At 32.8% G+C, this 13466-nt stretch overlaps 1 protein-coding gene across 3 annotated transcripts in view; it reads right to left on the bottom strand.

Moving 5' to 3' along the window:
- Positions 1 to 251: 251 nt before the first annotated feature.
- LOC106125389 (elongation of very long chain fatty acids protein AAEL008004) overlaps positions 252 to 13466 on the bottom strand; it is a 32067-nt gene continuing 18852 nt past the window's right edge. For 2 of the 3 annotated variants that reach the window (XM_013322571.1, XM_013322572.1), the window contains exons 3-8: positions 12348 to 12538; positions 10127 to 10207; positions 8525 to 8687; positions 4616 to 4752; positions 3115 to 3303; positions 2318 to 2775 (exon numbers count right to left, since the gene is read on the bottom strand). In XM_013322571.1, the coding sequence (XP_013178025.1) occupies positions 2644 to 2775; positions 3115 to 3303; positions 4616 to 4752; positions 8525 to 8687; positions 10127 to 10207; positions 12348 to 12538 (893 nt within the window). In that variant the 3' untranslated portion in view covers positions 2318 to 2643. 3 annotated transcript variants of the gene reach the window in all.

Below are 13466 nucleotides of genomic sequence, written 5' to 3'. Positions count from 1 at the left end.
TATTTCTCCTTAGTATTCGCTCCCTCTTCTGCAAAATCCACTTCTCCTTCTCATATTTTACATTTAAGGAAAGGGTGGAAAGGGGAAAAGGACTTATAGGCCTCCGGCACGTCTACTCGGACGAAATGTAATGACACTTGACATCTGTCAATTTTCCGATGTTACAGGGTGTTCCAATAAAAGCATTTTGTTGAATATCTAATTATCACGTTACCCGTATGCCCGTTCTTTTACCAAATAAATGAAACGAATTATTTGTAAAAACTTTATTAAAATAATAAATAAATTGCAAATGTTTAACGAGGATGTATTGAGCAGATTTATTGCCTGCTCCCACCGCTATACACCACGTGTGTGCAACACATACAACATTCAAAGCGTGGATAAAACAATTATAACAAGTACCAGGGTATTTGTAAAGATTATACACATAATATTATAATGAACAGAGCGATTGTTCAATTTTAATACCTTCTACATTCCTATTAGAGTACATTCTTGTTATACCTTTTACTTCAATTTGATATGAAGCCGTCCATTAGGTCTAGCAAGATTTACGACATGCGTCTTCGTAGTCATGGTCATTTGTCAAAATTTGTGACATTTTTGGTGTACTTGACGGCCGATAGAGGCGCTGCACACATTTTAATGCAATGACTATACGATGACGGTTGTAACTTTTAACATATTATTTTTGCAGCTTAATACACACTCTTATACTTTTAGTATTAGGAATAAACTCAAAAACTAAAATGGGCACCCAATAACATTTTACAAAAATTGTCTTTCAAGTACTAATTTTAATTGCATTAGATTAAAAAAAAATCATTTTATTCCAGAGTGGGCCCAAGAAAATATCTTACTTATATTATAAATGCGAATTTGGATATATCAGTAACGATATCTCCAGAACGGCTGCATAGATCTAGCTCAAATTTAGCTTAAATACAGCTCACTATAAGTCCCCAATAAGGGGCTCGGAGCCTACCCTAGGTTAGGGATGACTAGACCTTTACTAGGACTAGGGCTGGAAGAACACATAGGCTACTAATTAAGTTTTTTTTTTTTAACTTTACGCGAACGGGATCGCGCACGACAGCTAGTAATAACTCCTTTAATTGTAAGGTCAACAAAGTTTACAATCGCTCGTTCATTATAACTTTATATATATGAGTATCCAACACCAAACAATTATATTTTAATAGTAAGGACATAAAGTTTAGTACAATACGCAAATGCAATGACAGCATTAACAATATTCTATTTTACAACAATAAACACGAAATAAAATGTATTGAAAAAGAAAAAAATGGCCACTCAAATACCTAATTTTGTTAAACTTTAGAACCAAAGATTATAAGATATAAGTTCATAAACCTTTTAAAAACGTTTCAAAAGCAACATATTTCTTTGTTCGCCCCGTGCTTGCGTGACTATTAATTTCATAGTGTTTTTGTGACTTTTCTTGATTTGATAAAATCTCTGAATGTGGTTTTGATTATTACAAAAATGAGTTATTTTCAAACATGTTCTTGGATAGTTTTTAATTTGTTTAAAACATGTATTTATACATGTTCCGATACGAGTTATGTTTTACATTGTTGGAAGTTAACTATTTAATCTATAAATGAAAATAGGTTTGCTTAAATGAATCTATGGTAACATTCATTAAAAATAACTTTATTCGTGAACAGTAAAGTAATATTTACATAACATTATCAGTAAATAAATGTACTTCCTAAAAGATAATAACTATAAAAGACATTATGAAAGAAAAAAATAAAATATATTTACATCCAAAGAAAATAGCGTCCCGTATTAGACAATTAGATACAAAATGCAGATTTACCGCCGCAATCTGTCATCAAATGATCACTAGCGTACTCAGTGTAGATATAAAGAAATCTACCCTAAGTACTGTTTAAGTAACCATGAAATGACCTTGAGTACGACAGTTAAATTCACCGCAGAACATACCAACACAATACAACTAGTACCAAACACGATTCAATTAACAATTTGATAGTTTTCTCTTAAAAACTTTGTACTTAAATAATATAAGGCTTTCGAAAGATTCATAGCGTTTTGTGCACATAGATAGGGCTGGATCTTTATATCGATAAAATCAATTACAATTATCGATAACATCGGCGCCGCAATATCAATTTATATCGATACAATATAACCATGATAAAATCTTTATCGAAATTCATAATAACATTCAGTTAAACAGGAAAGCAATCTGAATAATAATTATTTACCATTTATTAAAAAAAAAGTTTTGGATATTTCCTTTAACGCTCTCGATTTGATCTAATTTTTTTAAAGACAATTTCATTAAAATCCAAAAATATTTTCTCATATGACAATCGATAGATCGGTAAGCGATATGTTTTTGCTTCCGAGATGAATATCGATAATTTGTATCGATATTCAATTGCCAACCCTAGATAGATTGAGAGTCGATTTGTCCACTTTGTGGGCGTTGAACACGGGCGGTTGACATGTTGTACATCCATGCCACCGAGATGACACACTGCCAAGTAACAATACCTAGTCAATTTAAAGCGAACACTTGGTGACCTCCGTCTCATGGAAACTTCGAGACTGTCCCGGTTTAAAGCTACAGTATCACTAAGGGCACTATGAGATTGGTCTCCGGCGGACGAAGGCGTCGGCTGCTGAAGAAGCGTACGAGTTGGGAACTTCTGACGCCACTTCCTGCTTGTATCCGTTCTTTCCATTCAACGATATCCCGTTCTCGTTCATTACAGCCTGGAACAAGGACAGGTAAAAATTTAAACAAATAATTTTAAGACTAGTTTGAATATGATGATCTTACTAATATTATAAATGTGAATGTTTAGATGGATGGATGTTTATTTGAAGGTATCTCCAGAACGGCTGAACGGATCTCGATGATATTTGGCACAGATGTAGAACATAGTCTAGAAGAACACATACGCTATTAATTAAGTTTTTATTAATTCTGCGCAGACGGAGTCGCGGTCGACAGCTAGTCACCTATATTCATCCATTTCGTACTTCTCCAAATACATTTTGAAGATATAATTGGTCACAAACCAAATAAAAATAGTGCGTGATGTAACTTACCATACAAAGTCCGTTGTTGGCCTTCGCCTTCCTGTCGGCCTTGTTGTAACGCGCTTTGTAGAAGTCTGAGAAGAGGAAGAGGAAAAGGAAGCCGTGCATCGCGATCCAGTAGACGAAGGGACGAGGGTACTGGCACGACGGCCGGAACAACACCTGCAGCTGGTGGCTGAATATCAGCACGAACTGGACCTGTGATATTACACACGCAATATTATACCACTGGAACGCTTCTTAATTATATAAAGATAACATATCAAAGCATTAATTTAAATCTAGGTGAAATAAATTTGACCGTTTGTAATACTAAGAATTAAAAACGCTTAGATCTAAAGATTGCAACAATAAGCAATTTTTTTTATATCATAATGTAGCAAACGAGCGAGCGGCCATCTGAAATCGCTGAAATAGTGAAGTGACCGTTGCACATAGACATACGCAATTGCATATACGTTGCCTATCTTTAACCGGCGGACATGCACAATGCACAGAAAGTAAAAATATTTTCCCTTTCCATGCACCCTCTCATCCGGAAAGTCCACGTCCACTTCCCATCCTTTTCTTATTAGAGAAAAAGGGTGGAAAGGGAAAGAGGACTAACCTAGAGAACTAGACCTTGCTTGGTACTTCGAAAGGAAACGAATTACAATTAACCGTCTTCAAAAAAGAGGAGGTTCTCTATTCGTCTCTATGTTTATATATCTTCATTTAATATTTCAAGTGGAATCGTTGTATAGCTAGTTTTTAGCCGACTTTTTATGTATAAAAAGAGTCTAGTCAGAGGTTACATGTTACAATGGAACAATCAAATTTTAATTTAGTAAGCATTGTTCAACCTGTCCTTAGTAATTTCCTCAATTGCATTACAAGAAATATATAATTATCTAAACATTGCATAACATTTTATATTTGAATAAATTTAATATTAACATATAATACACTAATATGGTTATTACATTGAAATTGTTTTATATGTAAATAATGAAGGGTACAAGGTTTGTGGCTGACCCATCATTATATTTAATCAAAGCTCGTGTTCATAAACCAAGCAATAAATCCATTGATATTGCTCAAACAAAATGCTCCATTATTTCTAAGGTTAACCAAGGTTGGTATAACCAAGGTTTAACTTTAATCCGGGGTAAACAGGCTTGCTATAATTTTCAATTTACTTAGCAACTCTAACTCCCTAAATAATTAATACTGTTTTTTCAAATCAAACAACGCAACATTCCATAAATGCTATAGCCAATAGAAAAAAAGACCGAGACACACTTTTGTCTAGAGTCTAGACCTTATAATCAATACAAAAGATTATACACTGATCATAAGTACTTTGGTTTACCATATTAGTGTACTTGTTATGTACTACGCGACCACAAAAACATGTGGAGATTCACTTAACTGCGGGTTCCCTAGGTATGTTAATTTTGTAAACAATTTAGCCCTTTATATCTTTTTTTCTCTCCCTCTCTCTGTCTGTGTGTGTGTGTGTCTGACTTACCATTTGGAAGGCGGTAAGGTACTTCTTCCACCAGATGTACTTTTGATATCTTGGACCCATGGCTGACACCATGTAGTAGAAGTACATAACGATGTGTACGAAAGTGTTTAGCAGCGCGAAGAATGTGCTGTGACCACCTGCGTCAATAAGAAACGACATCTTACTAATATTTTAAATGCAAATGTTTAGATGGATATTTGTTAGAAGCTATTCTCTGAAATTTTATCATATATATAAAACATAACCTAGAAGAACACGTAGACTACTTTTTATTTTATTCATAATTCCGCGCGGCTGAGGTAACATACGACAGCTAGTCTTACTAATATAAATGCGAATGTTTAGATGGATGGATGGATGTTTGTTTGAAGGTATCTACAAAACGGCTGCACGGATATTGCTATAATTTGGTATTGATGTAGAACACAGTCTTAAAAAACAAATAGACTACTTTTAATTTTTTTTTATAATTTCGCGCGGCTAGAGTAACGGACGACAGTTAGTTAATAAATAATATTCACCTTCGTTAAAACAATTAGCACTTACTTCATTTATGGCAAAAACATTTTTTTTTATTTGGCAGCGAACTACAGTTGCTAAAACAATACTAACAGTCAATATAGAAATGTTTTGACGGAATAATATGACCGTTACGAATATGCTAATTGAGGATCTACGGAAAATATTACAAGTCATATTTTTAATATTTTTTCTGGGAAGTATTAATAACTATTAGGGTTTAGTGTTGGAGTGTTAAGTTTTATATCTAATAATTTAATTCAATCTTACATTTACATAATTTAAACATTTGTTTCTTGACTGATATATAAACACGGCTAAACACTCACGTATATACGTCCGGTGGCGGCACCGACTAGTTTCGAGCCCATCGGGGACCCTTCATCAGGATGAGTGGCACTGGTACTATTGGCACTGGTATTATTTCGCGTCCGCGAAATAATACCAGTGCCACTCATCCTGATGAAGGGCCCCCGATGGGCTCGAAACTAGTCGGTGCCGCCACCGGACGTATATACGTGAGTGTTTAGCCGTGTTTATATATCAGTTTAGTATAATGTCTCACGAAAGTTTGAATAATTTAATTTGTTTCTTGAGTATATTTTAAACCTTTTGTAAGTAATCTATACATATAAAATTTAACTGATTGTATGTAATATTGAAACATTTTTTATTTTTATTTTTGTCTGTCTGTCCGGAACCATTGGACCGATTTAGGACTGTAGCATTTTAGGTTCTTTTTTTGCACTGAAACTCGCGGGCGACCACTAGTAAATATTATACAGAGACTCAAAGTTATTAAAGCAGGTAAATGTAAATTCGTTCGTTATATTATCGTAGCATAAAGTAATAAAAACAAGCTTTACTACGTTACACAGTTATATATTATAATATTACTTAATTATAAAGTAAATATGCATTATATATAACAAATATCACAATAAAATATTTAAACTTCCGTTTCATTTGCCGTATAAAGGTTAGCAGAAACTTTTGAAAACGAGTTTTATAATTTTGATTCCAATAGAACAGGATAGGGCTATTATGTTTATATATTAATATATTTTAATACGTAATCAGTAAAATTAAACCGGTTTGTGTATAACAAATCAAGTGGAGAATTCCGTATTTAAATTAACATAGCTTTTGCCCGCGACTCCTTCCGCGCGGAATTAAAAAGCAAACTTGATTAGTTAATTTTGTATTCTTTCAGACTATGTTCTACATCTCTAAATATCAGATAGATCCGTTGCAGTCGTTCTAGACATACATTCTAACAAACATCCATCCAAGCATTCATAATTTCGCATTTATAATCACTATCTCCCTAAGCTTATCATCGTGGGATCGGCTCGAAAGGGTTTAACCTTAACGTTTTGACTTAATTTTTACGCTTAACCCTATTTCGCATTTATGACATTAGTTTGATATAATATTTTGTTACCTTTACATCTATAATTACGTTAATTAGGGTTCCGGACCTCATAGGAATGAAACGGAACCCTTATAGGATGACTATGTTGTCCGTCCGTCTGTCTGTCAAGACCCTTTTTATTATTCTACATGTATTTTCCTAATTAAATCATAAAGAAAATGTATTCACTAAGATAAAACCATTGTCGATTTGCTCATAACTTATTATTAGTACAAACATCGTATAAAAAGCACGTAATGTTTGCCTATACATTTAGCATGAGCTGGAGATATGTTTAATCCTAGTCTTCCTTATAGCTCTAAGTCAGTAGCTGTTTGAACGCTTTGTCATATTTATTTAGCACAATATTAATATAATTTTAATCTTAACACATTTTATAATTTTTTGTTAATATAATATGTTAATTATTTATTTTGTGTTACATATTCGGCTGAGTTACGACCGTGAACATTTACACTAAATTAATATTAGTTTTTCTCGTTTACCGGAAACTTATTTTATTTGTTTTATAAACTGGAATAATCATTTGCATGTAAATGTATGTATAATAAATATTTACTTGTTTTACTGTGGGTTTCCGAGATCAAAATCTCGTTATTAAAGCATATTGTTATCTCTGTTTTGTCAAACCAACGGTTAGTAATAAGGTAAGACTGATGGATAGTGGAACTTGAGCTTTTTGCAGGAGTTTTAATTGAGGATTTCCACTGTCTTAACCTTTCGAAGGTTTTATTTTTACCGATAGATGACGTAATAAAGCAATTTTTTAAAATAAAAAAATGATTACTTAATACCTACTGCGCAGTACACTCTACAATGTTCAAAGTGTCAACGCAAACATAAGTCATATACTTGTTTTGACAAATGGAAAAAATAATAGTAATTTCACGTTTTCCGTATTCCAATGTTAAAAGCTACTTATCTTGAACACGCATAAATATAAAGAACTAGCTGTCGCCTATGACTCCGTCCGAATAAAAAAAAAACTGAATTAATTCCCGGCAAATATTCGAATTTTCTAACCTTTTAAACCTTCCCTGGACCTCCACAAACATTTCGAGATCAAGATAAGATAAATCCGATCAGCCGTTTTAGTGTTTCAGAGAGACTAACGGACAGCAATTGATTTTTATATATATATATATAGAAAGATAAGTCAGAGTAGAACAACACATAAAAAATCTGCCTATGTTTTTTATACGTATAAAATTCTTGATTACGGAATTTTACAAAGTTAAATTGTGTTTACGTACAACGTATAAATAACACTATTATACGTATCTCGGGTTTTTCTGTAAGAGAGAGGTTTTTCCAATTGGTCCATTTGCAAATTAATAGTTGCAGAAGGTTATTACGTGGAATAAATGTATTACTTCAAATAAAAAGACATTAAAAGGATATCTTTGTGCCGTGTAGAGACTGGTTTAATTCTACCTTAGTGACTATTAAGACTAATAATGGCAGCGAGGATTTCTCTTAAACGACTCTGAGTATCAGTGTTCTTTGTTTTCAAATATCTAGTAAAAATAATTTTATATGATTATTCAAGTAATGATTTTAGAATATATTTATAATTTCGTGACAATTCATTATATTTTAAATATAATTTATTAGTTTTTGTCGTGACATGAAGTATACGAAGTTTGTGTAAATATTTTTAACGCCGTAGTGAAAATCTACGCTTTGCATATATTTGATTTTAGATATTTTTAAACCGTATTAAGTTTTATATAAATAAAATTACCTATAATTACAACAAAAATTAACGTTCATTGGTTGGCCTCGATTACTTTATCTATTAATCAGTTGGTTTTCAGAGAATGTCCGAAAGTAATTTTGGACTAAATTTCAAAAAAACTTCTTTTTCCTCCATATTGTATCATATACCAGGATTTTTTTTTATTTGAATGAACTGTCGTCACGTAAAATAGAGGGGTATTAATTGTGTGACTTACCCGGTGCAAATTTAAGCCCGAACCAGACGGACATGGGCATGATGCCGTGATGGATGACGTGCAAAGTCGACACATGCTCGTTCTTCTTTCTCAATACAAAGAACAGCGTGTCGAAGAATTCAGTGAACTTGCTGAAGTAGTACCACCAACATGTGTTCGCCATCTATTCATAAAACATGCATTTTAGCACTGATTTCTATACACCATCGACAATTTTTGTTTTATTCCAACTTAAAGTCAATTGAAGTTAGGCCCTTCGTACACAAGGTAACGTAAATCTTCGAAACCTTAGCCAGGTTTCGAAGATTTACGTTACCTTTTAGTCTCTAAGCGACTTAAGCAATAGAACCGTAGTGGTAGTCGCCAAAACCAGTCTTTCGCCACCTGTTTGTCATGATAATTGCGAGACAATTTGCTGCGAATTTCAAAATGACGGACCAAATCTATACAGTTGACACGTAGCGTCTATGTACGAGTATATACTGACCGAATAGACGACTCGCGTCGACGATTCAACATTACGTGTTCGGAGTATTATATTAGTTCCTTAGACTTATGTTGGCTTGTGTATGAAGGGTCTTAATTCTGCTCATTCTACCTCAATTTTGAGTTTTCAGTTACCGTCAGCGACAAAATGGCGAAAAACAAATAAGCATAAAATACCATGATTTGTAGCCTGTCGAGTGGAATATTGATGTCAGTTCTTTTTAGTACCGTTAGTAAACTGGATATTTCTATATCAATATTCGGAATGTTGTTTATTCGAACAACATATTGTATTTGACGCTAACACAATACATTATCCATTATCCTTATTTCTCACTTTTTCATGGAAGCAACACATTTTATAGTCAATGGTAACCATTAATTAAATCACGTGTCATTTTTAATATTAACACTTAAGTGAAACAAATGGCTTTAAATTAACTCAATATATAACAATTTATTCAAAGTTGAACTTTTTTGTAAACTGTAGTTAAATCTTAACTGTTTAAATACGATTAATGGTCGGAATAATATTATACAAAAACATTATATTTATTCATTTGCGCACAATATTTTTAAAATCTTAGTTCTTTGGCACTTTTTACCATATTTTTTGTTTAAATTTTTCTCGTGACTGAAACAATAGCAGTATAAAACTGTTTACATGTTTCTTACTTATTAACATTCGATTTTATTATGAACGCTAATGATCATTTTTTACAGACAGAAACTTTAGTGCCTTTAGTTTTTTTATATTATATTGCATTTCAATAAAATGTACTATAAAAATACCTAATAAGTTCTCATTTATGTCAGCTATATAACAGAATATTTCGCTTAAAAGTGCATATAAAATACGGAAGGTGGTTACATTGTAATTATATTCTGAGAAAAATGACCATTAACTTTTTTGACTGGGATAAGCGGTCGGAATGGAAAATCCCAACAAAATCTACTTACAACAATTTTTTGTACAAACATAAACCAAACGAAAAAAATCTATAAATATAGTAATTACAGGTATCTGATTTAGTTGCCTTAAAGATATAATCTGATATGAGATTAATCTTAGCAAGATAATCTAAAGAATTTACAATAATAAAATATTTCACTTACTCTCATAGCTCGGGGGTGTCGCGAGTAATCGACTAGTTGACATCTGAAGTCGTAGTGGCCCAGCCAACCGCTCATCAGATACTGCGAATATTAATAAATTTTATTTATAACATTTTAATCTTTTGTTATTAATCTCTCCCTCTCTTTCTCTTTCTTTTCAGCTATATGCCGCCCAATGCTGGGCATAGGCCTCCCCCAAAGATCGCTACGATTATCGGTCCTGTGTTATCAATTTACGGTTATATCATTTACAATTGTTTAACATAAAAGTAATTTTTAAGCATTCGTAAAAAAAGCATCGGCTTCATCATTAACCTGCCCTTATACTTATGGAGGAGCACAGTATGTACTACTCCTCTATACATCTCTATCGGCCGTCATATCTGAATCGATCCCCTACGCATATCCTCTTTCGTAAAAGAAGCGTCGACATTTATTAAACATTTTAACCGTGTCAATTTTATAACCATAGATTTGCAAGAAGAGATTGATGTGTTTGTATTCAGCTGTTTTATAAATAGAAAACTAAAGTGATTATTATAATTAGTTCACTATTTCCGTATTCAATCTTTATTCTTTGCATAATTGAAGACGAAAAGTTAATAGTGAATATAAAGTGCATCATCAGATATTCGAGCTCGGAGCGAGTTGAGAACGAGAAATTTCCTTAGAAGCAATCTTACATAACAGGATCAATGAGTAATTATTAATAGTGGCATAGACGTAACATGGCCGTAGCGAGCGCGGTTAGGAAATAATAGATTAAAATTCATACGAGTTGCAAGTAGGTCGCTGGCGATTCATTAATGATGCTGACCGTGCCTTTGAAAACACAAACAGTGCGGCCGACATTCGTTAATATGTTGCACCATAAAATGTGCCAAAATTTTTCGAATAAGAAACACAAAATACAAAAATCTACGAGCTTCTTAGCATTCACAGAATTGAACACAAACCCTTGTCGCCACTTATATTGATACTATGTTTATTATTACTATGTTTTTATAATGTAAATCGAAGTTTTTTTTACTTTCAAAATCAACCTTTTAAGGTTGTTATGGCATTAAAAATAATCTCGCTAGGTAAGTAAATGCACTAGTTTTCTTACAAAAAATCTCATCTACAAGACGTAACATTATTACCTAAGTATAATAATGCTTGATGAACACCATAATGTGGGAATGCATCGTACGTATATTTAAATCAAATTGTACAGGCATATTAGAGAACATTAAAAATATTGCGGTTACCCACTGGGTGTGATTAACTTATTCGCAGATTATATAACGCTTGTTTTGGCATATCAAAAGAAGGTTAATCGTTCGCATGCACTTACATACATATGTTCTTTCATTGCGATATCATGTAGCTATAAGATGACAGACTTTAAGACCCGTTTTCAACTAACGCGACGTAATTTTTGTGCGATTGTTCATTGAATGAGTAAAGTACACAACTGCCTTTCCTATGATAATCGCAATCAGCGTGATGCGACGAGTCGAGTGGAAAATGGGTCTAAGATTGAACTAACCTGGTGGACATAGATAAATAAGTTTTGCTATACTTATAATGGTGACATTATTCTTATCTCTGAGAAAGTGTAGTTTTAAAAGTAAATTATTTGCACGCTATATTTTACGACAATGTCGTGTCACGCTTTGTAATATTGATAAATTTATTTTAAACAAGAAATTATTATTATAATATCGTAAAACATCTGACCACAAGAATTTTAGAAAAGTGTTTTTCACTCGGGACGTAGATCGAACTTTATAAGTTTAACAATTAAACAACATCATAAATAAGTTACTAAATATTCAATTCAATTTTACTAAAGTGGCTTGTCTCGAGTGATTCTTAGACCCTTTTTTAAATAAACGGCTAGTCACACAACTGCCATTTGTACGAGTCACACCCGCGCTAGTGGAATAAGGTCTTAACATCTACGACTGTGAACCTACTCAGGGACAAGGCCAGTACTTAATATCAAGTGTAAAAATTTTTCATCACTTATTATTGATAACAATCCATTAAAAGCATTTTATTATAATCGACAATTTACATAATTTAAAAACAATGTAAATCAATTGATATTGTGTGTAAATATTATATACTTGGTTTTAGTTACGTAATATAGATAAGTATTTATAACGCATTTGTTTTGTTAAAAGTTTTGTTTAAAAAAAAGGAAATCTTATTGTTTACAGGAAATAAATTTTACCTCGTAGAAGATCCATGCGCTAAATACGGTCTGAGCGAAATTGTAAATGACGAGCACATTTCTGAGTTCGAATGGCTTGCGGTTGGCCATTAAGGTTGGTCCCAATTTTATAGCGCAGAATGCGTAGCACAAGCAAGCGGCCAATGTTGGCCACGGAGACGACATCATCGGCCACTCGTTCACTCGAGGGTCTAAAACAAAAGAAGAAAGTATGAAAAAGTTGAATATTTATTTTATGTGGAAAAACATATTATGAAAGAAAAAATATTTAAGATGCTCGTAATATAATCGTGCCAATGTTTAGATGGATAGATGGATGGATGGATGGATGGTACGGCTCAGCATATCTTGATAAAATTTGGCACAGACATAGAACATAGTCTGGAGGAACACATATGCTACTCATTTATTATAATTTTTTTAATTCCGCGCGGACGGAGTCGCGGTTTACAGCTAGTATCTTTATACAGCGATTTTGCGCTCTTAACTTTGAAAAAAGTCGTATACAAAGTTAGAAAGAGTCTAGGGAAAGTGCCGACTAGACAGAACAACGCATTCATCCCTTGTAGAAGCTGCACTCGAGCTGCGCAGAGAACGTGCCTTTCCAACGGTTATTGGAAATAGGCACTTTATTCTTTTATACAAGACACGAGCATAATTTTCCGCTCGTATGTATGTTCTTACTAATTATATTTTTATATATCATCAAATTTGTTTAAAGGTTTAGGAACATGTAAGCGACGAAACATTTTAAAGAAAATACTTAAGACAAGACATTTTAATTTTACAAACAATCTTATCAAGTCAAAGTCTATTTTATTTATATACTAATGTATTAAATATTTTACATTATATTGCAATACAGCATATATTCTTAGTATGTGTACATCTTATATACTTATAATGTAAATTTTCCTCATAAACTCAACATACGGATGTTTGACTTAAGTGATCTAAGTTCCACTTGTAAAAAGTAAACTTGAGGAGGAAAACTTCGAAACAAGGGAACTCAGGGTAAATTTAAATTAAAAAAAATTAGAACTTATCTACACTTATATTTGAAACAGGAAATTATTTATTACTAGATTTTTTTATAGTTAAGCGCGGACGACATCGCGA

This window comes from Papilio xuthus, unplaced genomic scaffold, assembly GCF_000836235.2.
Source record: "Papilio xuthus unplaced genomic scaffold, Pxut_1.1 DF825928.1, whole genome shotgun sequence".
NCBI classification, from domain to species: domain Eukaryota; kingdom Metazoa; phylum Arthropoda; class Insecta; order Lepidoptera; family Papilionidae; genus Papilio; species Papilio xuthus.
This window is presented reverse-complemented; position numbering and strand designations above follow the sequence as displayed.